This window comes from Bufo gargarizans, chromosome 3 (genome assembly GCF_014858855.1).
Source record: "Bufo gargarizans isolate SCDJY-AF-19 chromosome 3, ASM1485885v1, whole genome shotgun sequence".
Classification (NCBI taxonomy): Eukaryota; Metazoa; Chordata; class Amphibia; order Anura; family Bufonidae; genus Bufo; species Bufo gargarizans.
Window position 1 is genome coordinate 498,407,043 of NC_058082.1, and position 27,456 is coordinate 498,434,498.

At 45.3% G+C, this 27,456-nt stretch overlaps 1 protein-coding gene across 2 annotated transcripts in view; it reads left to right on the forward strand.

Moving 5' to 3' along the window:
* LOC122930455 (apoptosis-inducing factor 3-like) overlaps positions 1 to 27,456 on the forward strand; it is a 133,310-nt gene that overhangs the window by 82,213 nt on the left and 23,641 nt on the right. For both annotated transcript variants that reach the window (XM_044283876.1, XM_044283877.1), the window contains exons 13-16: positions 21,469 to 21,540; positions 22,623 to 22,686; positions 23,688 to 23,764; positions 26,620 to 26,737. In XM_044283876.1, the coding sequence (XP_044139811.1) occupies positions 21,469 to 21,540; positions 22,623 to 22,686; positions 23,688 to 23,764; positions 26,620 to 26,737 (331 nt within the window). The remainder of the gene's footprint in view (positions 1 to 21,468; positions 21,541 to 22,622; positions 22,687 to 23,687; positions 23,765 to 26,619; positions 26,738 to 27,456) is intronic.

Sequence of the window (27,456 nt, forward strand, 5' to 3'; positions counted from 1 at the left end):
ATTTGCCATTCAGAAGACTGGTAAAGCTGGGTGTCAACTTTGCCACTGGTCCAATTAACCTGCTGTAGTGTGCTCGACTGTTTCTGTATCTCTCAAAGAATTGTATAGAGCAGAGATCAGCCAGCTCTGGTGCTCCAGCTGTTATGAAACTACAACTCCCAGAACCCTCCTTTCACTTCTATGGGCCGACTATGTGTGCATGCTGAGAGTTGTAGTTTTACAGCAGTTGGGGTGACGAAGGTTGCTGATCCCCCGGAATAGAGCATCGGTGCACCTACTTGGCTACTGCTTCATACAGCTCCTCACCACCTCTGTCTTGATGAGGAAAGGTTGCAGACAATAGTCCCAGATTCTGAAATATGGGTCCATCCACTGCAACCTACACTGATCATCACAAAGCACTGTGGATAGTTGATAAAGGTCATTGCCAGAAAAAAAAAAAAACATTAGACCCCCTTCACACTAGTTTGATGTTTTTTAGTTTTTATTTTCTTTCTGCTTCCAAAAAGCCATTAAAAATACATGCAGTTTTTTTTGCATATCACACTTTTTCTTTTTGCTATATCACACGTTTTTATGGCTTTTTGTGCCATTTTTCTCTTCACACATGTAAATTGCATTTTTGCACAGGCATTTGCTACAACATGCTGGTTTTAAATGAATGCTTCATGAGATGGCTATTTCCCAGACTGAACACCACTCCTCTTCCCCAAACACAGCATCATAATAATTTATGATGCTGTATGTTCCTGCCTGACCACGAGTCTACTGTACTCACATAATGCCATGACTACATTGTAAAAGACCTGCAGTCAGTCAGGAACACACAGTATCGTAATTCATTATGATGCCATGAGTTTACATCAGGTAGGAGGAGCAGTGTTGTCACATGCAGTGTGCTTCCCAGGTTTTGGCCCAAGTGAAATATAGTTTAAGGTATTTTGCTTTTTTTTTTTTTTTTTTTTTTTTTACATGTGTTGATATTATTGTTTTTGCAGGAAAAACATCCAACTCCAGATGTGAGCTGAAAATATATAATTTTGAAACATAGGACAGGGTTTTTTTTTGTTTTTTTTCAGGTTTTTTGTTTTTGTTTTGTGTTTTTTAAATTTCCTTCTCTATAGGGAAAAAAAGGCGTAATTCACACACATAAAAAGAAATAAAAACTGCATGTATTTTTACCACCATTTTTTAGTAGTAAAAAAAAAAAAAAACACAAGACCAGATCATATTGAAATGGGGCATTTAACTGTTGCTCAGGGTAAAAATATTATTATTATTATAATTTTTTTTTTAAACATCACTACTAGAGATATGCGAATTTCTCAAAAATTTGATTCTGTCGGCTCAACGAATTTTCCGGAAAGATTCGATTTGATCCGAATTTATTCATGGGGAATTGCGTTAAAAAACAGCTATTTCCTGGCTGCAGAGAGCCTGTAAAGTGCTGTAGAACACTGTCTTGTAGTAACACGCATAGGGAGTCTGCTGTGGTAGTGAAACAATACAGTGAGTCAGTATGACACGCAAATGACTGGCACCGCTCTTAGAATCACTGCACACTTCACTTATTTGGTCAATTTGGGGGCCAAAACTGACCAAATAACTCAAGTGTGAACTCAAGATCCTACTATAGCGTGAAAAAGCGCTCTCCTTTTACACTGTCATCAGCTGATTCCACATAGATGTCTACAGAACCTGTTCTATTAAACGCTTATACACGTCGAGCCCCCCTGACAGAGTGGAGCGGGTGTCAGCAGTAAGGGCCGCTTCACACGAGCGGATGCCGTGCGTGGCATCCGCTCCGTGAAAGAGTGCCAAGACCCGCTGCAGACTGCAGAGGCACGGAGCGGTAACATGACTGTTAATGCTCCGTGCCTCTCTGTGATCTCTTTACTACGAAATCACAGTGACAACTGTGATTTCGTAGTAAAGAGATCACAGAGAGGCACGGAGCATTAACAGTCATGTTACCGCTCCGTGCCTCTGCAGTCTGCAGCGGGTCTTGGCACTCTTTCACGGAGCGGATGCCACGCACGGCATCCGCTCGTGTGAAGCGGCCCTAAGTTTGTGTTGACGTCACTGATTATTTTGACCTTCCTCTGATCTGTCAGAACAATAACCCCCAAAAACGGATCCTGTCTGTTGAGCATCCGTCTTCACTCGGTCAGCATTTGGTCAGTAATCCATTAGTATTGCTAAAGCTAAAAAAAACAGGAGTGGATCCAGAACAAAAATGATACGTGAATGAAATCTTTGCATGGCTTCTGTGTTTTGTACCCACTCCTTCTTTTGGCTACCAAATCATAAGGCTTTACAGCTGCTACATAGACAGGATTTGTTATGCGTCTCATTTTCCTTCCTTTTGACAGATCAAAAGAAGGGTCAAATAAATGATGATGTCAACCAGGTCAAAAAGGCAAAATAGTGGACCACTCATAGACAGCATGAGAAGTCCACAGAGTGGCCCAGTGACATAGTGGTGAGGTGGCAGCAGCATAAAGAGACCACAGAGTGGTGAGGTGGCAGCAGCATGAGGAGACCACAGATTCTGCTGCCAGTGATATAGTGGTGAGCTGGCAGCAGCATGAGGCGACAACAGAGCGGTAATGTGGCAGCAGCATGAGGAGACCACATAGTGGTGAGGTGGCAGCAGCATGGAGAAACCACAGAGTGGCCCAGTGACATAGTGTTGAGGTGGCAGCAGCATGAGGAGGCCACAGAGTGGTGAGGTGGCAGAAGAATGAGGAGACCACAGACCAGCCCAGTGACATAGTGGTGAGCTGGCAGCAGCATGAGGAGACCACAGAGTGGCCCAGTGACATAGTAGTGAGCTGGCAGCAGCATGAAGAGACCACAGAGTGGTGAGGTGGCAGCAGCATGAGGAGACCACAGAGTGGCCCAGTGACATAGTAGTGAGCTGGCAGCAGCATGAGGAGACCATAGAGTGGGGATGTGGCAGCAGCATGAGGAGACCACAGAGTGGCCCAGTGACATAGTGGTGAACTGGCAGCAGCATGAGGAGACCACAGAGTGGTGAGGTGGCAGCAGCATGAGGAGAACAAAGAGTGGCCCAGTGACATAGTGGTGGGGTGGCAGCAGCATGAGGAGACCAAAAAGTGGCCCAGGGACATAGTGGGGAGGTGAGGGGGTCAGTACCAGCTGAAGATGGTGGGTGGCTGTAGGAGCACCTGGCAGCAGGTGTGGCATCAGGCAGGTGGCAGCATCAGAATAGTAGCTGAAGCAGGTTGCCAGAAGAAACAGGTCTCTTTTGTCAGTGTAGCTGTGGCACCATGGATGATCTTGTTTGATGCATCAGGCACTGGTGTTTGAAAATCCTGGCAGATCCACGCCTGATTCATCTTCACAAAGGTCAGTTTCTCCACATTTTGGGTGAACAGGTGAGTTCTCCTCGGGGTAACTATGGCCCCCGCCACATTAAACACCCACTCTGATGCCACACTGCTGGCTGGGCAGGAAAGCTTGTCCAGGGCAAACTCTGCCAGTTGCGGCCACAAATCGAGTTTGGCTGCCCAGTAGTTCAGGAGGATCTTCGATGTGGGGTGGCAGGGTGCACTCCAAGTATGCCACAACCTGCTGATTCAGGTTCTGCTCTAGGTCTATCTGTTGCTGCAGGTGAGTATTTCTTCAGTGGGCGGGTGAAGAAAACTGCTAGCGACTCTAGACTTAAAGAGGACCTGTCACCACTCCTGACATGTCTGTTTTAATAGCTTCATGCATTCCCCACATACTAACAATTCTGGAGCATCTATTCTTATATCTGTATGTTGTCCCATTCCTCTATAATTTCTACTATGCCCACTAAGTTTTATCACCGGGTTGTTAGAAACACATTGTGCGGAGATCAGCTCGAACAAATCAAAATCTAAACACTCCACAAAATTTTTTACTAAACACCTCTATATAGAAACATAGAAAGTCTTTATTAAGTATACATTAAACAGTACTTGTAACATATATACAATCAGCAGTAAGGAAGGGGGAAACCTTCAGTGAGGAACAAAAAAGCCCTAAAGGGGGCTGAGGGGTCAGCACGCAGGGGCGCACAGAGTTACAGAAAAACCACACAGAAAGCCGACATGAAGTAATGCAAGCCCCAGACATTAAGGTCCAATTGTAAGGCAGGATAACAGGCTATGTGTGGAAGTTAGTAGTGATAAATACCCCAAGATTGGTGTGGATCCCTCAGCCGCCTCTTCCCGACGCCAATTCGCCAGTCTGGTCGCTGGAAAAAGCCAGTTTACTGGTGAAACCCCTATAAATGACCCCATTGTAGAAACTACACCCCTCAAGTTACTTAAAACCGATTTTACAAACTTTGTTAACCCTTTAGGCATTCCACAAGAATTAAAGGAAAATGGAGATCAAATTTTTAAATTTCACTTTTTTGGCAGATTTTCCATTTTAATCCAATTTTTTTCTTTAACACATTGATGGTTGACAGCCAAACAAAACTCAATATTTATTACCCAGATTCTGTGGTTTACAGAAACACCCCACATGTGGTCATAAACTGCTGTATGGGCACACGGCAGGGTGCAGAAGAAAAGGAGCACCACATAGTTTTTAGATGCCATGTCCCATTTGAAGCCCTCCTGATGCACCCTTACAGTAGAAACTCCCAAGTAGTGACCCCATTTTGGAAACTAGGGGATAAGGTGGCAGTTTTATTGGTACTATTTTTGGGTACAGATGTTTTTTTTGATCATTCATTATAACACTTTATGGGGCAAGGTGACCAAAAAATTGGTTGTTTTAGCACAGTTTTTATTTATTTATTTTTACAACGTTCACCTAAAGGGGTTCGGTCAAATGACATTTTTATAGAGCAGATCGTTATGGACGTTGCGATACTTAATATGTATACTTTTTCTTATTTATTTAAGTTTTACACAATAATAGCATTTTTGAAACAAAAAAATTATGTTTTAACGTGTCCATGTTCTGAGAGCTATATATTTTTTTTTTTTTAGCGATTTTCTTATGTAGGGGCTAATTTTTTCCGGTATGAGGTGATGGTTTTATTGGTACTATTTTGTGGGATATACGTCTTTTTTTGATCACTTGGGGTTGCACTTTTTGTGAAGTAAGGTGACAAAAAGGTGCTTTTTTTGAAAGTTTTTTGACAGTTTTTTTTATGGTGTTTACCGGACTGGGTTGATCATGTGATATATTTAGAGAGCTGACCATCACGGACGTGGCACTACCTAATATGTGTATTTAATTTTTTCTATTTTTAATTTTTTTTTATTCCTTACATGGGAATTTTATTTTATTTTTTTCATGTGAAACCTTTTTTTTTTTTTTTTTAAACACTTTTTTATTTTATTTTACACTTTTCGTCCCCCATAAGGTCATACAAGACCTCTGGGGGACATTTACTTAACTTTTTTTTTTTTTTCACTGTTGATTTCTGACATAGTAGCCCCAGTTACAGGAAAAATACACCCCCCAGAGAGGCTGTACAGCCTCAGAGCAGGGCTGATCGAGGTCTCTGAAAGACCTCACAGCTCCTGCACTCTCCGGCCCCGGCGATCACATGACCGCCGGGCCGGAACAGGAAGCGCATAGCGCTGTGTATACAGCGATCTAGAAGGCAGGGACACCTGAGCACTGTCTCTGCCTTCTCTAAGGGTTGCCCTGCTGTCACTGACAGCGGGCAACCCGATCAGCAGCTGCACGATTAGCGTACAGTTGCGATCTCTGAATAGACGTTTTAAAACGTCCATTCAGAGATAGAGAACCACCTCCCGGACGTTTATATTCTATGGGCGGACGGGAGGTGGTTAAACCAATAACACGTCTACAGTCAATTATTTCTGCTATATCTATATATATTTATATTAATGGTTATATAAATAAATGTAAATATAGACGCACAAGGTAATACACTAACAGCACTATAATAAACCTAATTGCACTAACACTATACAATCCCAACTATAATTCCATCCCAAAACCTAAATCTAAATATACACTTACACACACACACACGTACCAGCATCACCCTCCCAAACCTAACTTTAAACTGTCCCTACACGGTAGAACGGGTTAAATACAATAATGGCAATGCAGGGGTTAAATGCAGGGCAGAGGTACAGGCAGTTTGACAGTGAAGAGGGTTAATGCAGGTATTCAGAGGTACAGGGCAAGGCAGGGCAGGGGTATAGGCAGGGTGACAATGTAGGTGTTAATAATAATGCACTCAGCCAGATATGCTCGTTTCTAGGGGGTTACTGCTCGTTCCAGGGGAGGAGTCTCGCTTGTATGCTCGTCATCCTGGGGATGATTCACTCTTCTGAATGGGCTGCTTGGCTCAACTCTTGTCCACTAGTGATGATCGAACATGCTCGGCCGAACACCAGTTCGGCCGAATACCGCATGTGATGGAGCGCAATGTTCGAGTCTCTGCCCCGCAGGTTTCTTGGCTGCTATGCAGCCAATAAACGTTCAGGTGAGAGCTGCCCTCACTGTAATGCTGTAGCCACGTTGGCTGCTGGCATTACAGTGATTGGCTGGCCGGAACCCGTCATCGGGTGCTATATAGCACCCGATGATGCATGTTCGGCTCATTCTTAGTCAGGGAGAGCTGTGCTGAGGAAGGGAAAGACAGTATAAGGAGTGATTTAAAAATATTTTTACCACCAAAATTTTTGGGAGACCCAAAAGTCCTTTTAGCGCAATCTATATTTTTAGCGCAACCTGCGCTAAATTGCTAAAACTTTACAGACCCAAAAGTCCTTCTAAGGACTGTTGTGTGTGGCAGCAATATCCATTTTTAGCGCATCCTTCTCTAAATAGCGTGCAGTAGTTAGGCCACTGTAGACAGCGACATTAGCTGCGCCACATCTCCTGTGTAAAGTATACGCATGTAAAAAATATGTGACATGCAGTGTACTTTTTCAGTAGACTGTGTCATTACCAGTGCCACAACTGCAGTGTAACGTGTGCGCTGAAAAAATGTATCTGTGACATCCAGTGTACTTTATCTGTAGACTGTGTCCACTGCAGACAGTGACATTAGCTGCGCCGCATCTCCAGTGTGCGCATCCCAAAAATATCTGTGACATACAGTGTACTTTGTCAATAGACATACACTTCCAAATCCTACTCTACTGTATGTGTGACATACTTTCAAGCATATATCACATTTAAAATGAAGGCGAGCAGTAAGGGACAGGGAAATGGCCGTGATGCTGATGGTGCATGCAGAAGCCGTGGCCCTGGGCACGGTGAAACTGTGCCTGCTGCTAGAGCACAAGAAAAACAATCATCCACGATACCTAGCTTATGTCCCAGTTTGCAGGTCAGCGCAGGACAGTCAGACGCTCTTGAAGTCAGATCAGTGCGACCAGGTGGTCGATTGGATTGCAGCAGATAATGCTTCCAGTCGGTTAAGCACCACCCTGTCTTCCACCAAGTCCAGTCTCGTTAGGCAAGAGTCTGCTCAACCCAATCCTCAGCCTGATCCTCCTTCCTCCCACCATAGAGAGTCTGGGCAAACAAGTGATCCCACACTCTGATATTCCGAGTAGCTCTTTTCTGCGCCATTCCTTGATTTGGCCCTCTCGCCAAGCACGCTTGAAGAGGGACAGATCTTGTGCCCTGATTCCCAAACTCTTGAGCATTCACAATCACAAGAAGATGATGGTGGGGAACGGCAATTACTGTTTAAGGAGGTGGCTGATGATGAGACACAGTTGCCAATAACTCAACAGCAATTACTGTCTCAAGAGGTTGATGAAGAGGATGACACAGTTGTCAATCACTGAGGTAGTGGTTAGATCATCAAGTCAGGAGGATGAGCAGAGTGAGGAAGAGGAGGTGGTGGACGATGAAGTCGCTGACCCAACCTGGGAAGGCGGAAAGCTGAGCGAGGACAGCAGTACAGAGGGGGGTGGATCTGCTGCACCGCAACAGTCTGGAAGAGGCAGTGGGGTGGCAAAAGGGAGAAGGCGGGCCACTCCAAACAGGCGCGCAACTGTTCCACAGAGTACCCCCTTGCGGAAATCTCCCAAGCACTGTAATAACTGGGCCGAAAGCCTGGGTCAATAATCTGTGTCTGGGTCACACCACTGCCTCCTCTTCCCCTCTGTTGCGTGCTGGCCAATCACCCGTCGAAGGCACAGGCTCGGATACCTCCTGCCCTGCACCTGGACCTTCGCAAGCACAATCAGCGACCACATCCGCTTCCGTGTCCTAGCGAAGCGTCCAAATGTCCTTAGCCCAGGCAGTTAAACGCAAGCACAAATACCCAGCCACCCACCCACAGGCCATAGCACTAAATGCACAGCTCTCCAAATTACTGGCCCTGGAAATGTTGCCATTTAGGCTTGTGGACACTGAGGCCTTCCGCAGCCTGATGTCGGCGACCGTCCCGCGTTACACAGTCCCTAGCCACCACTATTTTTCAAGGTGTGCGGTGCCCGCCTTGCACCAACATATGTCTAAAGCTGATATTCTTAGGGTACAAACAGCACACCGCCGCAGAGCTGTGGCAGGGGATAAAAGACCAGACCAGACTGAGCTGTGGCTCTCGCCACTCAACCTAGAACAAGGCATGGTTGTGTCTGATAATGGCCGTAACTTGGTGGCGGCTTTGGCGTTTGGGACGCTCAGACACATCGCATGCCTAGCCCACATCTTAAACTTAGTGGTTCAGCAGTTTCTCAAAACCTACCCCAATTTGCCAGATCTACTGGAGAAGGTGCGCTGCGTGTGTGCACATTTCCGCAAGTCATCAACAGCTTCAGCCGGTCTGTCGACGCTGCTGCAGCAGCACTTAAAATTGCCAGCTCACCGGCTGTTGTGCGACGTGAGCACGCGCTGGAACTTGACGTTCCACATGTTGACCAGGCTTTGTGAGCAGTAGAGGGCAGTAGTGGAATACCAGCTGCAACATGGTCGTCGACTTTCCAGTCCGCTTCTGCTATTGACAAGCAAGGAGTGGGCATGGATGTCTGACCTCTGTGAGGTTTTAGGAAACTTTGAGGAATCAAGACAGATGGTGAGCTGCGCTAACGCTATTATCAGCATAACCATCCCACTTCTTTGTCTACTCAAATGCTCGCTGCTCACAATTTAGGACGACGCTTTGCATATGGAAGAGGTGGAAATGGGGGAAGACATTACAGAGGGTGATAGCCAGACCACCCACAGTTTGTCTTTTCACCGCAAGTTGGACGATGAAGAGGAGAAGGAGGAGGAGCAGGAGGGTAGTACCCATGGAAGTTTAATTTCATCTGTTCAGCGTGGGTAGGCAGAAGAGGAGGAAGAGGATGAGGAGATTGAGAGTGATCCTCATGTTGACGACAGTGAAGTCTTGCCTGTTGGTACTCTGGCACACATGGCTGACTTCATGTTAGGCTGCCGTTCCCGCGACCCATGTGTTATACGCATTTTAGACAACACGGATTACTGGTTGTTCACCCTTCTCGACCCCCGCTACAAAGAGAAATTCTCGTCTCTCATTCCTCTGGTGGAGAGGACGAGCAAAACGGTGCAATACCAGAAGATCCTTGTTGAAAAATTGCTCCCAAAATTTCCATCTGACAACGCTGGCGGCAGAGTCCGTAGTTCCTTGGCCAACCGAGGAGAGGAGACAAGGGGAACACACAGCAGTTCCAACAGAGGCATGGCAACACTTTTTAAAGCCTGGGACAGTTTCAGGACACCCCGCCATCACCCTGACCGTGATGCGCGGCCTAGTGTCACAAGGAGGGAAAATTTTTGGAAGATGGTGAAGGAGTACATAGCAGACCGTGCCAGTGTCCTCAATGATCCCTCAGTGCCTTACAACTACTGGGTGTCCAAGCTGGACACGTGGCACGCATTGGCGCTCTACGCCTTGGAGGTGGTGGCCTGCCCTGCCGCCAGCGTTTTGTCTGAGCAGGTATTTAGTGCTGCTGGTGGCATTATAACAGATAAGTGTGTCCACCTGTTAACTGAAAATGCTGACAGGTTGACTCTTATAAAAATGAACAAGGCCTGGATTGACCATGACTTCTTGACTCCACCAGAGGAAATCTGATGAACATAAAGGCACTTTAAATGTGTTGCTTATAATGTACTGAATACACTGTATTCCCATGCACCCCTTCAACCACAAACAAGGGTATATGGTTGGATCTTCCTTTTCTCATCCTCCTTCTTCTCTTCCATCTTATTATCATGCTTATTCATCGCATATAATGCCCTTGCATATAATGTTTTACAGGGTCAGCTCGGCTGCAGGCCTTCGCATTCGCATATAATTTTTTCAGGGTCAGCTTACCAGCAGGCCTTCACCTACAATCTTTTACAGGGTCACCTCACTAGCAGGCCCTCGCATATAATTTTTTAGAGGGTCAGCTCACCTGCAGGCCCTAACCTACAACCTTTTAGAGGGTCAGCTCACCAGCAGGCCCGCACCTAAAATCTTTTACAGGGTCAGCTCACCAGCAGGCCCTCGCATATAATTTTTTTACAGGGTCAGCTCACCAGCAGGCCCTCACCTAATTATACCTAATAGGTAATTTGCGTGCATGCTGCCTTGCTTGGATGTGGTAGACGTAGCCGTTTCTAAGGCTCCCTCTCTGGAATCGAGCACTGATTCACCATTACCCGTGGTTACCATGGTTTGAGCGGAAAGTAACATAGAAAGTTGATAGGATCGTCATCACAGGGACGTGCGATCGGCCCCAGGTCACCAAAGCGGCAGCAGGCCCTCGCCCATAATGTTTTAGATGGTCAGATCAGCAGGCCCTTGCTCCAAATGTTTTTGAAGGTCACCAGCAGGTAATCAATCATCATTTTTCAAGGCTGCGTATGATGCCCTCCTTTGTGTAATAAAGGGTGTATTGGAGTTCCAGTTCCTTGTAATTTTTGGCAGCCCTTTCACTTAGTGCATAGGCTTTATGAATGTAGGAGTCCCACTACATGAACAATTGTGAATGAGGCCCTCCTTTATGTGATATAGAGGTTGTATCGGAGTGCCTCTTTCTTGTAATTTTTGGCAGCACTTGCACTTTATATACAAGTAAATATACAGGAACAAATGTTTCCTAACAATTTTTTCTCTAAAATCGATTTAATCTTCGGTTTTGTGCGTATTATTGTCAGTCTGTAAAAGTGGCGTACTACTCGGAAAACATCGTTCCCAGCAGCGACCTGGGAGTCCAAGATGCATCCAGAATATCCTCCCCATGGTGTTCCCGAACCATTTCAGTGGTGTTTCCATCGATTTCTGACCTTTTCCTATTAACCAGGCACCCCCCCCTTCAGAGCAGGGGGTGCCTGGTTTAATGCTCAGGTTCTCCCATTGACTTCCATTATACTTGCGTGCTCGATCAACACTAATGTCCACTCTTCCATGTGTGCCTCTGTGGTGATGGGCCCAAAAGAGAGGGCTTTGGCTAACATAAACCCATAGCAGCCCACCTCCCCCCTCCTCAACCTCAGGCGCAGGGATATGACATCATCTTGTGCGTGTGACTGAATGCATCCACAGAGACTGTAACAGATAACTGCCAATTGGCCCCCTGAGGCTCACTCAGGGTCTGTACAACAGACAAAAGTACAACAGAATTCCTTTCCAATGTGTAAATGAGAGCAACCCCCCAGATACAACATGACACCACAACCCATATCATAAACAATACCTAAACAGAAGGTGGGGGAGAGCATACTAACTAGGCTGGTTTATATACACAATATATGCACTTAACTCTACACCCCCGGTCAGACCTGTGTGAAGATGGGTGATGGCGCATATAGCCAACTGACTACATAGGGTCTCGATAGTAGTTCAGCGGGTATAAAAAAAAAAAGGCCCCAATTTTGGAGCGGTAGCGATGGTCTAACATGGTGGAGAGCCAGTAGTCCTCCCTCTGCCAAATGGTGACAATTCTGCTGTCACTACGCAAGCAACTGAGCATGCATCAGGCCATTTGCGCAAGTAACTCGGAGGTACTCCCTGCCTCCATCTCCATTGCATTCTAGCACAGTGTGTCATCTGCCTAGTCTTCCTCAGCTGCTGCTGCTCCTCCTCTCCTGTCACCTGTGTAGAAAAACCAGCCATATTTCTAAGCATTGCTTGTGCTCAAATGTCTTCCTTCTCCTCTAGTTCAGACCCCAAAGGGCTCATGTGGCCGTGAGATGTAGTCGCTATGTCTCCTGTTCCCTGGCAAGCAAGATTTAGCTGCATCTGTTCCAGAACATGAATCAGTGGAATGACAATCATCCCATAGTCCTGGCGACTGACAAATAAAGTGGCCTCCTCAAAGGGCCCAAGCAAACGGCAGATGTCACTCATAAGCTGCCACTGGCTCACATTGAAGTTAGACAGGGGAGTACCTCTGTCCACCTGTAACATCAAGAAATCGTTTATGGCCTTTCTCTGTTCACATAATCAGTCCAACATATGGAGGGTGAAATTCCAACAGGTGGAAATGTCGCATATTAGCCTATGTTGGGGGATTCCATTCTGCTGCTGCAGCTCAAGGAGGGTGTGCTTTGCGGTGTACGAGTGGCTAAAGTGCATGCAAAGTTTCCTGGCCATTTTCAGGATGTCTTGCAGATGTGGTAAAGACTTCAGGAACCGCTTTACAACCAGATTGAACACGTGCGTCATGCAGGGCGCATGACTCGGCCCTCTTTGACGCAGCGCCGACACCATGTCCTTCCCGTTGGTCACCATGGTTCCGATTTTTCAGTTGTCGAGGAGAAAGCCAGAATTCGATTTATTGATGAAGGACGCGGAGCAGTTCCTCCCGTGTGACTCCGTGCGTCCAGGAATACTAGGTGCAGAACAGCGTGACACCGCCGTGCCCTGCACAGCTGGTATGCTGGAAGAGCAATGTGAGTTGTCCCTGCAGTGGAGGCTAAGGACACAGTGGAGGATGAGGAGGCAGAGGTGGACATTATTACAGGACCAACAGCGTGAGAACGTGGAGGCGGAAGCAGCATCACCTGGCCAAGTTGCTGGTGTGGCTGGGCAGGAACCACATTTACTCAGTGGGCCATAAAGGACATATATTGTCCTTGACCTTAGTTACAGCTCCACACGTCTGCGCTGCCGTGCACTTTGGCAGACACCAACAGGCTCAAGGACTGGCCCACCTTCTGTTCTACATATGTGTGCAGTGCTGGTACTTCCTTTTTCGCAAAGAAATGACGGTTTGGGACTCTCCACCTCGGATAAGCACAAGCCATTAGTTCTCTGAAAGGTGCAGAGTCCACCACTTGGAAAGGGAGGGATTGCAGCACCAGCAACTTGGCCAGGAGCATGTTCAGCTTCTGCACCATTGGATGAGTGCATGCATACTGTTGTCTCTTGGCAATCGCTTCGGCGATCGATTGCTGACGGAATGACTGATTTAGTAGGAGGAGGAGTAGCAGGAGCATCAGGACCATCAGATGATGGTAAGGATACACAGCTCCCTTCGGCTGAGGTGGTGGAGCCTTGACTGCATGAAATTGGGTGTGTGCCACTGGGCGATGCAGCAGGTGCTGCGGCAGGCTGGACCACCACATCAGAGCAACGCTTCTCCCAGGCCACTTCATGGTGATGCTGCATGAGTTGACGCAGGGCTGTGATGCCAACATTGGCACACATTGGATGATGATGATGATGATGAAGCCCCTTCTTCACCTAACTCCTAAGTGCGATCAGCTACATCATCATCATTCACTACTTTCTGCACGTCACTGATGTCCCCCTCAATAGTCTTACACGCGACTCAACACCTGGTCAACACCTGCTCCCACGCGGCTCTCCTCATCACTACTTGCTTGCCTACCGGAGGAAGCGGTGGATGTCTCCTCCAGATCTTGGCTGGGCGGTAGCTGCTGACTGTCCTCTAGTAGCTCGTCCTCGCTGAAAAGTGGAGCCGAGCCTACGGCATATAATACTCCTCGCGCTGAGGGAACTGAAAATGACATGGGAAAGTTTAGGACTGGTGGGTGCACAGGGCCTGGCTAGGGGCGTCTAATGTCACTTGTGACGAAGTTGAAGACCGAGTCAACCATTCAAGCACCGCTGGGTTACTTCCTTTCCTTTGAAGGGCCTGTCACCTGTCTGACATACTGTATAATAAAAGAATTAAAATGCCCCCCAAAAAAGGCTGTAGTAAAATGTTACTTCAACGCTGAATGGCAATTAAGACATTTATTATATATATATTTTTCTGATTAATGAATTCCCCCCCTTACCCCCAAAAAAATAACAATCACAATTCACCGCAGAAGGTCAATTAAGACGTATTCTTTTTGTAATTTCTACACCCCAAAATAATATAACGATCACATTTCACCGCAGAACGGCTAATGGGACGTAAGTATATTTCCTTTTCATACACCACTATTGCTGTAGTACAATGCAACTTTACTGCTGAACTGAAATTATGACATCTATTTTTTTTATTTTTTCTTCCAATTTCTAGACCTCAAAAAAGGAAATATAACCATCGCAATTCACTGCAGAATGGCTAATGGGACATACGTATATTTCCTTTTTATACACCACGTAAATGGCTGTAGTACAATGTTACTTTAACACTTAACGGCAATTAAGACATATACCGTATTTTTAGCCCTATAAGACACACCGGCCCATAAGACGCACCTAGGTTTTTGAGGAGGAAAATAAGAAAAAAAAATATTTTGAACCAAAAGGTGTGCTTTTGGTGGGCTTTGAACTAATGGTAGCCTGTGAATGACACTATTATGGGGGTCTGTGGATGGCACTGTTATGGGGGCCTGTGGATGGCACTGTTATGGGGCTCCATGGCTGACACTGTTATGGGGGTGTCTGTGGATGGCACTGTTATGGGGGCCTGTGGATGGCACTGTTATGGGGCTCCGTGGCTGACACTGTTATGGATGGCACTGTTATGGGGGCATCTGTGGATTGCATGACACTGCTATGGGGGGGATCTGTGGATGACAGATAAATAGCATCTTATGCTATCCATAAGTGTCAGCCACTGTGAATGACCCCCAATACAGGGGCTGGGGGCTGTAATCTACACTAGTTTTTAAATGGCAGCGGGGGCCCAGTGCAGTCATTGTATTCCATTTCACCGGGCCCCGCTCATTGTACTAATGGTATCTGTAACTGCAGGCAGGCAATGGTTAACTATACATATGTTCGATCCAGCACTGAGCAGCCTGTACTTCCGATTATAGCAGGCTGGAGGCAGGAGGCTGGGCGGGCGGGCACTGGCAGCGTAACTTCCTACGTCACGTTCCTGCACCGCCTGCTTCATTCATAAAGTGGGCGGAGCAGGCACATGACGTAGGAAGTTACGCTGCCAGTGCCCGCCCACCCTGCCTCCAGCATCCAGCCTGCTATGATCGTAAGTACAGGCTACTCAGTGCTGGATCCAACATATGTATAGTTAACCATTGCCTGCCTGCAGTTACAGATACCATTAGTACGGTGAGCGGGACCCGGTGCAATAGAATACAGTGACTGCACCGGGCCCCGCTGCCATTATAAAACTAAAGGCCGGCCCCCAGCCCCTTCTCCCCCCTCGCTGATGCACACGCCGGCCGCGCTGTGCAGCTTGTGGTCGGCGGTGTATCAGTGTAAAAATGGCAGCCTTCGCCCCATAAGACGCACTGCCATTTTTCCTCCAACTTTTGGGGGAAAAAGTGTGTCTTATAGGGCGTAAAATACGGTATTTCCCCCCCCCCCCCAAAAAAAAAAAACACCATTCACTGCAGAACGGCAATTAAGACGTATTCTTTTTCCTATTACTACACCCCCAAAAAAGAAATATAACAATCACAATTCATCGCAGAACACCTAATGGGACATATGTATATTTCCTTTGAATACACCATGTAAATGGCTGTAGCACAATGTAACTTCACTGCTGAAAGGCAATTATGACATATATTTTTCCTTTTTTTTTTGTTCCTATTAATTCACTATTACAAATTAAATATATATTACAAAGGTATGCGTCCCAAAATAATGAATTTAGCAAATATAATGAAAGGGACGCTAAAAAGGAGCAAAATAACAAATATTTTATTGTGCTCAAATGGGAAGGAGTGAAACCTATAGAAATCAAATGAGACCAAAACCGTCCATCCCATATCACAAGCCTAGTATCAGCAAGGACTCAAGGATCATGTTGTTCATATCATAGAAGGAGGGATGGACAGACTAATAATCTAAAATCCACCGCACTAAGTACACGGGTCAGGTGCTCCGTCGGCAATTGTAGCCTGATATATCAGAGTGCATGCGGAGATAGAAGCGGTACGCGCTAGCCCTGTGAATGTAACACAGTGTATGTTGATCCAACCGGATTCACAGTAGATCACAGGGAGCTGCGCATCGCACAAACACTGAACTGGCCAGTGATTGAACGTCACTGAGCAGCGGCGGTGAGTAGTAGGAGCGGCCGTGCACTGTGCCAACTCATAAACTCACATCACCGTAGGTGAATAGACTACATAGACGCTTGCTGTTGCTGGCGTACATTCCAGCAACCAGCTGGTCTAAACACTGAGCTACGGCTCAACGCGTTTCTGTGCAGATTAGTGTCTGCACGTCATCAGGAGCCAAGTAGCACTTACACCTAAACTACCTAACGCCGATCACATAGGTTTGCAATCGGCGGGTTAAACAGTGTATTCAACGCTATACACCGAAACCTAGTGTGGGAGACGGTGTGCTGTTTGTTTGAACATAGTCTCGGCTCTGTAATGGCCGCGAGCGGCCAGGGAGCCGCCGTGATTTAAAGAGACACACCACGCCCCCAAAAGAACACGCCTCCAGCCGACGTCAATCCACCAGATGCTTCAACAATACTGGACTGGTCAACGGACGGCTGTGAGGAACATAGATGTGTTCTGGGGGTTAGTGCACAGCACTAAATGGTGACAACGTAACGGGAAAATATCAGCGGTTTATAAAATGACAGGCAACAACATCACAGAAACAAGAATCGAAACACACTGAAGAGATACATTTTATTAACCACCCAAAACATTTGCAGATCATGCATGCTTATATGCAAATGTTTTGGGTGGTTAATAAAATGTACCTCTTCAGTGTGTTTCGATTCTTGTTTCTGTGATGTTGTTGCCTGTCATTTTATAAACCGCTGATATTTTCCCGTTACGTTGTCACCATTTAGTGCTGTGCACTAACCCCCAGAACACATCTATGTTCCTCACAGCCGTCCGTTGACCAGTCCAGTATTGTTGAAGCATCTGGTGGATTGACGTCGGCTGGAGGCGTGTTCTTTTGGGGGCGTGGTGTGTCTCTTTAAATCACGGCGGCTCCCTGGCCGCTCGCGGCCATTACAGAGCCGAGACTATGTTCAAACAAACAGCACACCGTCTCCCACACTAGGTTTCGGTGTATAGCGTTGAATACACTGTTTAACCCGCCGATTGCAAACCTATGTGATCGGCGTTAGGTAGTTTAGGTGTAAGTGCTACTTGGCTCCTGATGACGTGCAGACACTAATCTGCACAGAAACGCGTTGAGCCGTAGCTCAGTGTTTAGACCAGCTGGTTGCTGGAATGTACGCCAGCAACAGCAAGCGTCTATGTAGTCTATTCACCTACGGTGATGTGAGTTTATGAGTTGGCACAGTGCACGGCCGCTCCTACTACTCACCGCCGCTGCTCAGTGACGTTCAATCACTGGCCAGTTCAGTGTTTGTGCGATGCGCAGCTCCCTGTGATCTACTGTGAATCCGGTTGGATCAACATACACTGTGTTACATTCACAGGGCTAGCGCGTACCGCTTCTATCTCCGCATGCACTCTGATATATCAGGCTACAATTGCCGACGGAGCACCTGACCCGTGTACTTAGTGCGGTGGATTTTAGATTATTAGTCTGTCCATCCCTCCTTCTATGATATGAACAACATGATCCTTGAGTCCTTGCTGATACTAGGCTTGTGATATGGGATGGACGGTTTTGGTCTTATTTGATTTCTATAGGTTTCACTCCTTCCCATTTGAGCACAATAAAATATTTGTTATTTTGCTCCTTTTTAGCGTCCCTTTCATTCTATTTGCTAAACCTATTAATTCACTCCCAAAAAATAAATCAAACAATTTTAAATCAACGCAGAACGGCTAATGGGACATATGTATCTTTCCTAATAATACACCCCGAAAATGGCTGTAGTACAATGTAACTTCACCGCTGAACAGCAATTATGACATATATCTTTTCCTTTTTTTTCTTATTATTAATACACCCCCCCCCCCCCCCCAAATTTTTTTTTTTTTTTAAGTAAAACAATGTAAAATCAATGCAGGATTGCTAATAGGATGTACAAATCTATCCTATTAATACACCCCGTAAATGGCTGTATCACACAGAACTTGCACCCCAATTACAAGCAAGGTGTGCTGGAATTAGTGATGTATGATTTAGTGCAAACAACCTAAAAGCAGCAGTATAACACCAATTTGGATCCCCAATAAGTGCAGCAAGGTGTAATAGAATCGCTCTTATTACCCAGGCTGTACACTCCCCTATTGGACCCTGTTCTCCTTTTCTAATGTAGATAATTCCTCCCTATCCTTTCCCTACACCTTGAATAAACTTTCCCTGCACTTGTAAATCGTTTTTTAGGACAATGACGTTTTTTCTAGCACTGTCCCTAGCGCCTGCTGACGTCTCTCCCTGCATTAAGTACACTGGAAAATGGCAGCATCTAACATGGCTGAGGCTATTTGACATCACAGGGGCTGATTGGCTGCATGTATGGCATTGTGGGTGATGCCTCGTTCCCAGAGTTCTTTGCTCCATGTCCTAATATGTGCAGCAGCCATTTTAGGAAAAATGTGATTCGTTACCACAAAGCGTGAGGAAATTTGGATTCGGTGAGAATTCCACTTCGTCAACTTCAATTCGCTCATCTCTAATCACTACGTCTGTCCGTGGGTTGTGGCTGGTACCCAAATTTAAATAATTGAGCCTGAACTGCAGTTCCAGATATAGCCCACTGTCAGATGTGGGTGGTTTCCGGAAAGTAAGCCGATCCTATTCCCAGGCGAACCCCTTTTTAAGTTTTATAAATTAAAGCTTCCACGTCGCTAGCTCTCAGTGGTAACAACTGAGTCATCTGAAAGGTGATAACAGATCATTTTCCTTAATTCCTGGGAACAATAGCTGTTCCTTGATGTCATTTTTCCATGGTGAAGAAAGTTTGTGTATTCTAGAAATAGTGGCACACGACATGCTGTAAAAATCCGGTCACATCAAGTGTTTCCTTTTTTTTTTTTTTTTTTTTTGCTGCTGCTATGCGATGTGTCCTCATCACCCAGCGTTACAAGCTGTTCTCATCTGTCCTCGTGGCTTGTCAGATATAATCAGAAATAAACAGCGGACGAGGACTGATCTGTTAAAATTTCTGAGCTCAGAAAGGGAGAGAACTTGGCAAATAGCAGGAAATCCAGGGAGTCGCCCTCATATTTGACATGCATGAGAATTCTGCTTTTAATTAAATCAACATTTGACATGATCCTGTTTCCTTGAGTGCATTAGAGGACCAGCGTCTCTCAAAGTAAAAAAGTATATGTCCAAATGGAATGTATGACGCAGTGATGATACTTCAGAAAAAAATACCTTTTATTAACGGATTGTGCAGTCTCTTTAGAGCTGCCCTGGAAGGACATTAGATGGTATAAGGATGCGCACGACTGTATGTGTTTTTTTGCGGTCCACAAAATGCAGATCAGATGTAACAATGACTATTCTTGTCAGCAAAACAGACAAGAATAAGACACGTAATAAATAAATATTTCAACTGGGTAGCTCACCTCCCTTTTGACTATGTATAAGGTGCTCTGGCTGTATGACTCACCCCGTTTATATAATATCAATAAGGCTACTTTCACACTCGCGTTTTGGCTTTCCGTTTGTGAGATCCGTCTTGGGCTCTCACAAGCGGTCCAAAACGGATCAGTTTTGCCCTAATGCATTCTGAATGGAAAAGGATCCGCTCAAAATGCATCAGTTTGCCTCCGTTCAGTCACCATTCCGCTCAGGAGACGGACACCAAAACGCTGCCTGCAGCATTCTGATGTCCGCCTCACGAAGCAGAGCTAAACGGATCCAACCTGGCACACAATGTAAGTCAATGGGGACTGATCCGTTGGGGACTCCCTTGACTTTCGGTCCTGTGGCTTCTATAGAGGCAGATCGCACACTCACACAAGTGAATGACGGCCTGCCACCTGAAGGGGAACGTCATCCTACTGCTTACTGCTTTACCTCTTGTATTGTATATACTTGAAGGTAGGTGAGTGACAGCTTATAAGAACCATGTTTTTTGGGCTAATAGAGCCACAAGCAGGTTTAATAAGGGCAGTTTAGGATTCATGTTATTAGCACCGACATGGCCATATGTTTAGCTTATAGGGCACAAATCTGATGACAGAATCCCTTTAAAAACAGATTGACACAACTGTTATGAACTAACCAAGAGAACTGTCCCAAACTAACTAAGGGAACTGTTTGTATAACCAGGAATTTACACTGTTTTGCTCCATCAAGAATTGACACAGGAGCTAAATATTTACAATAAATATAAAAGCATCAAGTTGATACATGGATACATATGGATAACTAGCTGATGTAATACATGTCCATCTAAATTTCTAAGGATAACCTATGCCCCTCGGGTATCTCCTCATAGCCAAGTGTTATGGAAACTCCCCAGATCTTAATCCAATTAAGAACTTGTGGTCAATCCTCAAGAGGCGGGTGGGCAAACAAAAACCCACTAATTCTGACAAACTCCAAGAAGTGATTATGAAAGAATAGGTTGCTATCAGTCAGGAATTGGCCCAGAAGTTGATTGAGAGCATGCCCAGTCGAATTGCAGAGATCCTGAAAAAGAAGGGCCAACACTGCAAATACTGACTCTTTGCATAAATGTCATGTAATTGTCGATAAAAGTCTTTGAAACGTATGAAGTGCGTGTAATTATATTTCACTACATCACAGAAACAACTGAAACAAAGATCTAAAAGCAGTTTAGCAGCAAACTTTGTGAAAACGTATATTTGTGTCATTCTCAAAACTTTTGACCACGACTGTACTTACCTGTCAGACTGGTCTGTGAACCCCCCAAGGCCTTCCTTGTGTACCTCTGGTACCCAGTGATGCCTAGTAACTCTGGCTGCCAGTTGCTGGTTGCGGCAGTGAAGTCCCATCCCTAGTGACTTCACTACTGTGGTCAGCAATTGCCTGCACCTGATCTGTTGTCATTATGATGTAGAGGAGGACACAAGCAGTGGGCGAGCAAAGAATCGGTGAGTTTAGTATATTGGTAGGTTTGTTCCTTTTTAAAATGTTGGGCCTTAAAAGTGCATTGTGCAGGGTAGCTCTGCAATCAACTCATGCAAACTATAGCTTTCTGTGTCGAGCAGAACCTCGTACGTGTCTTAACCTGTTACGTTTTTTTTTTTCTGTTATAGCTGCTGATGGAACGTGGTGTGAAATTTTACATGAGGACAGAGGCCAGAGAGATCCAGGGAAATGGTGGACAGGTAGGAGTCCATAGATGTATTTAAAGATAATATATCCTGCTATAAAGCAGATCTGTCAGCAGATTTGTACCTGTGAAACTGGCTGAAATGTTACATGTGCACTTGGCAGCTGAAGATGTCTGTGTTGGTCCCATGTTCATATGTGCCTGCATTGCTGAGAAATAGGATGTTTTAATATATGCAAATGACCCTCTAGGAGCAACAGGGGCGTTGCCGTTACACCTAGAGGGTCAGCTCTCTCTGCAACTGCCGCACCCTCTCTACTTTGACAGGGCCAGGCAGTAAAACGTCATAAAACCTGGCCCTGTCAAAGTACAAAGGGCACGGCAGTTGCAGACAGAGCAGAGCCTCTAGGTGTAATGGTAACACCCCCGTTGCTCCTAGAGGCTCATTTGCATATAATAAAACTTAATTTTTTCTCAGCAATGGGGGCACATATGAACATGGGACCAACATAGATGTCTTCAGCTGCCAAGTGCACATGTAACAGGTCAGCCAGTTTCATGTTTCATAGGTACAAATCTGCTGACAGATGCCCTTTTAACCCCTTAAGGACTTAGGGTGTACTGGTACGCCCTGTTTCCCGAGTCCTTAAGGACTCAGGGCGTACCATTACGTCCTAAGTTAAAATTTACATTGCGGCGCGGCTTGGGGTTAATTGTGACAGGATGCCCGCTGAAATCATTCAGCGGGCATCCTGTCAACGCCGGAGGGGGGGGGGGGGCGATCGCCGCAAACCGGAGGTCAATTGCGGCTTTTACCTTATCCGGCGGGCGGTGCCATCGGGTCCCCATGTGGCTGTGGGGGGGGGACCCGATGGCATGGAAGGCAGCGCGATGTCTAAGGAAGACATCGCGCTGCCTTCCGGTGAAGAGCCTGTGAGATCCAGCCCCCTGGATCTCACAGGCCCCGGAACCTGTATGAGTAATACTCACTGTATTACTCATACAGCCAATGCATTCCAATACAGAAGTATTGGAATGCATTGTAAAGGAATATACCCCCCAAAGTTCAAGTCTTCTTTTATGTCTTGAGATACTGAAGCCGGATCACTTTACCTGACAATAATTTATTGTTCCCAGGTAAAAGAGGTTGTATTGAGAAATGGAACTCATCTTCCTGCTGATGTGGTGGTTGCTGGAATAGGTAGGTTAAAGGGATGAAATCTGATTGCTTCACAGAAACCAGCCTGCATTTGAAGGGAACCTGTCAGCAAAGTTGCAGGATGGGTGTGCTAACTGGAGCACCATGACTAGTTATCACTGTAGCAACTCCCAGATAACTATGAGTGAGCGGCTTTTGGTTGTTTTATAACTTTCCCCTTCCTAGTTAAAGAGCATCGATCAGTAAATTTGCTCCTGGAGGCTCATTTGAGTATATTTAAAACATTTTTCTTGGAAATACAGGCACATATGAACATGGGACCAACACAGATGCCTTCAGCTGCCAAGCACACATGTAACTGGTCAGCCAGTTTCTGCTGACAGATGCCCTTTAAACCCATGACTTAAATAGGGGCACGTCTACAAAAGTATTTACGGGCACAGGGTTTTCAGGGTTCCTGATATTGATGACCTATCCTCAGAATAGTAGACAAGTGTTTGTAGAGCAGCACCCAATGACATAAATGGCCACACCGGTAATGCAACAGCCGAGCCACGACCGCAGATCCTCAGCAGTCGACCATCATATAGTAAATGAAGAGCGGCAGCATCTCCAGTGAATCCGTCCAATAAAGGATTCACTGGAGATGCTGCTGCTACCTCTCTTCATTTACCATCCTCGGAATAGGTCATAAATATCCGATCGGTGGGGGCTCGACATTCCGCAACCCCACCGATCACCTGTTACCTTGTAGCTCTGGCGCCCGGAACTACACAGTTCCATCCATTGTGTACTGGATGGAACTGGTAACTGTATTGCTGCTTCCATTGAAGTGAGGTTAGGCCATCAGTACCAAAACTCTGGACAACGTCTTTAAGATACAGCTCAAGTCAGAGTAAGAAAACAAATGTTTGGTTGCTTTGGGATGTTGCTGGTTTATATATTTGATTGTTGATGCATAACCCCCCCCCCCCCCCCCAAAAAAAATAATATATATATACAAATTAGAAAAATCACGTATTAATATTTTGTCTTATGTTCAGGTGTAACTCCTGTGTCAAACTTTTTGAAAGGCAGCAGAGTTGCTGTTGGTATCAAGGGAGCGATCTATGTAGACCAGGTTTGTATCATATGCCATCTTTTCTAATACTGAATGCCACACAATGCACATATTTATATGTGGTATCGTTTACCTAAAGGGGGACATATAGCTTTTCATTTTATTGTCCCAACAATTTGTATGTCATTATGAATGATCTGGATATAAATGGAACTTGAGGGCAGGTTTGAAAAACTAGTAATGTATAGGATACTAACTAACGGAAATATAGAATGGCATATAAGACCCAACTGGGGCTATCGAGTTTTCCCATTTGTGAAAATCCTGATTGTGTTTACAGAGAAGGCCGTTAACCTCTTTGTGACCAGCGCTGTATATGTACGGCACTGAATGGAACCTTAAACAGCAGACACGGCTAATTTATGTGATCGACGATAACGTGGATCGCATACTTTTAACCCCTCAGCTAGCGTGGTCAAACGTGACCATGGCATCTGAGAGTGCAAAAACCCAGAAGTGTGCACTTCTTGGTGTGTACCGGCTAACAACAGTGAGGATAAAGGGAGCCTGAGTGTGTGTGCAGGAGCCTCTGTATTCCTGAATGATACGAGGCTGCCGCACATTAGCTCCTGTGGACTATATGAACATACTAGTACTATGAACATAGTATAATCCTCATAGACTCCAATGCCAATGCATTGGAGTCTATGAGAGAAGCAATCTGATGATTGCTTGTTATAGTTCCCTATGGGAATTATAAAACAGTGTAAAAAGTTTATAAAAATATAAAAAATATATAAAAATTCAAATCGCCCCCCTTTCCCCAAAATAAAAATACATAAACAATCGCCACTCTCACCCACTACATTGCACCCACTACTTACAAACGTCACAAAGCAAAGTAATCACAAAGCAAATTTTTTTCGACAAAGCAGCTAAATCTAATTTTCCGGCATAGCTTTTGCATGGATGAGTGGGTAAAATAACCCTGACTTAGCCACTGCAGGAAGTTAGGTGTGTCTCCTGGATCCACCCCTAGCTCAGTTTAGTCTAGAGTTAGAGGAGGAAGTGAGAGCTATGACATGTGCTACACTCCCCACAGGACCAATTCCAGAGAATTATTAGGATTATCTACTGAACAGGAAAGATCTCGCCATTAATACAGTACTCCAAAGAGAGAGAGAGAGATAGAGATTAGGGAAAGAACCAAGAAGATCCAGAATCTGCATGGCCGAGCATTGGAGCCAGTTAGGTATTTGCTGATCAAAGCTCATAGACTTTACTGTAGTGAGAGGGACATTGCTGACACACCCTTTACACTTGGACATGGTCTGGCCAACTGTATCTCTAACCCAGTATCCCTTAGTTGGAAATGACAACCACCATTGACAGCCTTAGATTCTGCAGAGAGAGATTCTGGGAAGTCAGAGAGGAAGAGGACTATAATTCCCTTCCTTACTCAAATCAATACATTGCTATCTGGGAAGAGACTGCACTGTAACTTGCCTTATAATTGTGTTTTGATACCTTTTTGAATGTACAACAACTTCCATTATTTCCTATACCTGGCCTGGTTACTGCACCATATGCCGGTCATTGCACCCTACACCTTTTGACTTGTACCGTGTCAAACCTATAACATCAAGTGCACCCCAACTATCATCAGGCAGAAGCCCCAACATCAGGATGTGCCCTGAGGGAAGGAAGGGTGTGCTCTCCTAACACTACCCTGGCCCAAGGGAGCATCGGTGTGCGGAGTGCTATTGTGATTGACCGTTACACTACCACACCCATCCTCAGCTCTGTTCCTCCTGTAGAAACAAACATTACTTTTCAGTAATTTCACAGCACTTCTTCCCTTTGTCTTTCTTTAGCGGTCAGAATACATATGTAGCAAACGCTAACTTGATGTGTAATGGGGTTTTATGGTACATCGAGGTGAATCGAGTCAGCGTTGTAGTTATCGGCTCTGCCCACTGCACAATGGACAGAGCTGTGTAGTTACAGCGCAGACTTCCGTCGCTACAATGAAACAATTGATTGGTGGGGTTGCGGTATGTCATATCCTGTCAGTCTGGTAATGATGGCCTGTCCTCAGGATAGGTCATCAATATCAGAATGTGGGGATCCAACATCCCGCACTTACTGAACAGCTGTTTGCGGTAATCATCAGCGCTGGAAAGTATACAGTGGATGAAGCCGGAAGAAAAGGGTTCCATCCACTGTGCAATGGCCGCGCCAAGTACTGCAGCTCCGCTACCATTCAAGTGATTGGGAGCTGAGTTGCAGTACGCTGGTGCCAAAAACTATACAATAGATGTAGCCTCCTTGTAGCTTCTGGCAGCTCCCAGAAACAGCTCATCGGTGGGCGTGCCAGGAGTCAGACCTCCACTGATGTGGTATTGATGACCTATCCTGAGGATAAGTCATCAGTATCTAAGCACTGGAAAACCCCTTTAACATGTTAAACCCACAGTTGCAGTGAACTTTAACTTGAGTTATTTCAGTAGCTTTTATGTAAGATTAACGTTGTCTACATTTGTACAACTGGGAACATTGTCCGAGAAGTAGAAAAATATCTACATTGCTGTCTTTTAGTATGGACTCGGCAGCCTAGCCCCAAGTATACCTACTGAGAATGTGGCCCAGATTCCTTTTTCATGTGTAGCCCTATTCTTTGTAATGTTTAGATGTTTGCATTGAGAATGCTTGCTGTTCGCTTCTACCAGTGACCCTGATCGCTGTGGAGCCATAGCAATGGTGTTGTGCTGTGGTAAATTAGCAAATCTCTGTTAGGAGAAAACATGCTGCTGTATAAAATTACCACGCAGGATGAAATGTCCTCCATGAACGACAATTTTCATACAGCTATTTATAGTAAGTAATGATACCTCCGCTCTATTGTCTTCCACTAGTTCATGCGTACCAGCGTACATGACGTATTTGCAGCCGGGGACGTTGTATCGTTTCCTCTTGCCATGATGGATGGACATAGGGCCAATATAGGACACTGGCAGATGGCTCATTCTCACGGTATGGTGTATTACGTACATTATTCTGAAATGTTTGTCATTTGCAAAGAAAAGGGATTCACAGATTTTACTTTTGTGCACAGTAATTTTCCAATTGAGACCACCGAAAACATTTTGCTTGCATATACAGTATTTGTGGGTATACATGTACATCTCTAGATAGATTGATCAGGCTATCTACCAGTATATACACTATATAATGAACGGATGGATCTTTATAGATCTATGTAGATACATTGCCCAATGTTGTTGTTTTTTGGGGGAGGGGGATTGTTTTATTTTTGGGGTGGGGCACTTTTTTTTTTATCAAAAAAGGCCATTAGTTTAATGCCAATAAATTATGAACCCAATAAATTTGAAATAATTTAATATAATTTAAGTAATCCTCATATAGTACCATTATTACTATTACCAATAATATTTTAACCCTACAAGCAGTGAAATGTATAGGGATTTGCGATAACTATGATTACCCTGTGATAATTATTATTGACCCCTTCCTGACAATTGACATATTGACGGTATGTCATAGGTGGGAGGTAGTCCTGCATAATACCTTGCGTGTATTTTCTGATCACATGGCCCCAAAAGCTGTGCCTGCACAATCACCAGTGTAACAGTCACCTTCCCGTCAGGATCAATTTGTTACTGACAACCTAGGGACTATTTGAGCACCCCAGGGCTGTCTGGTATTAGTGACTGTTTGGGCATGACACTGTC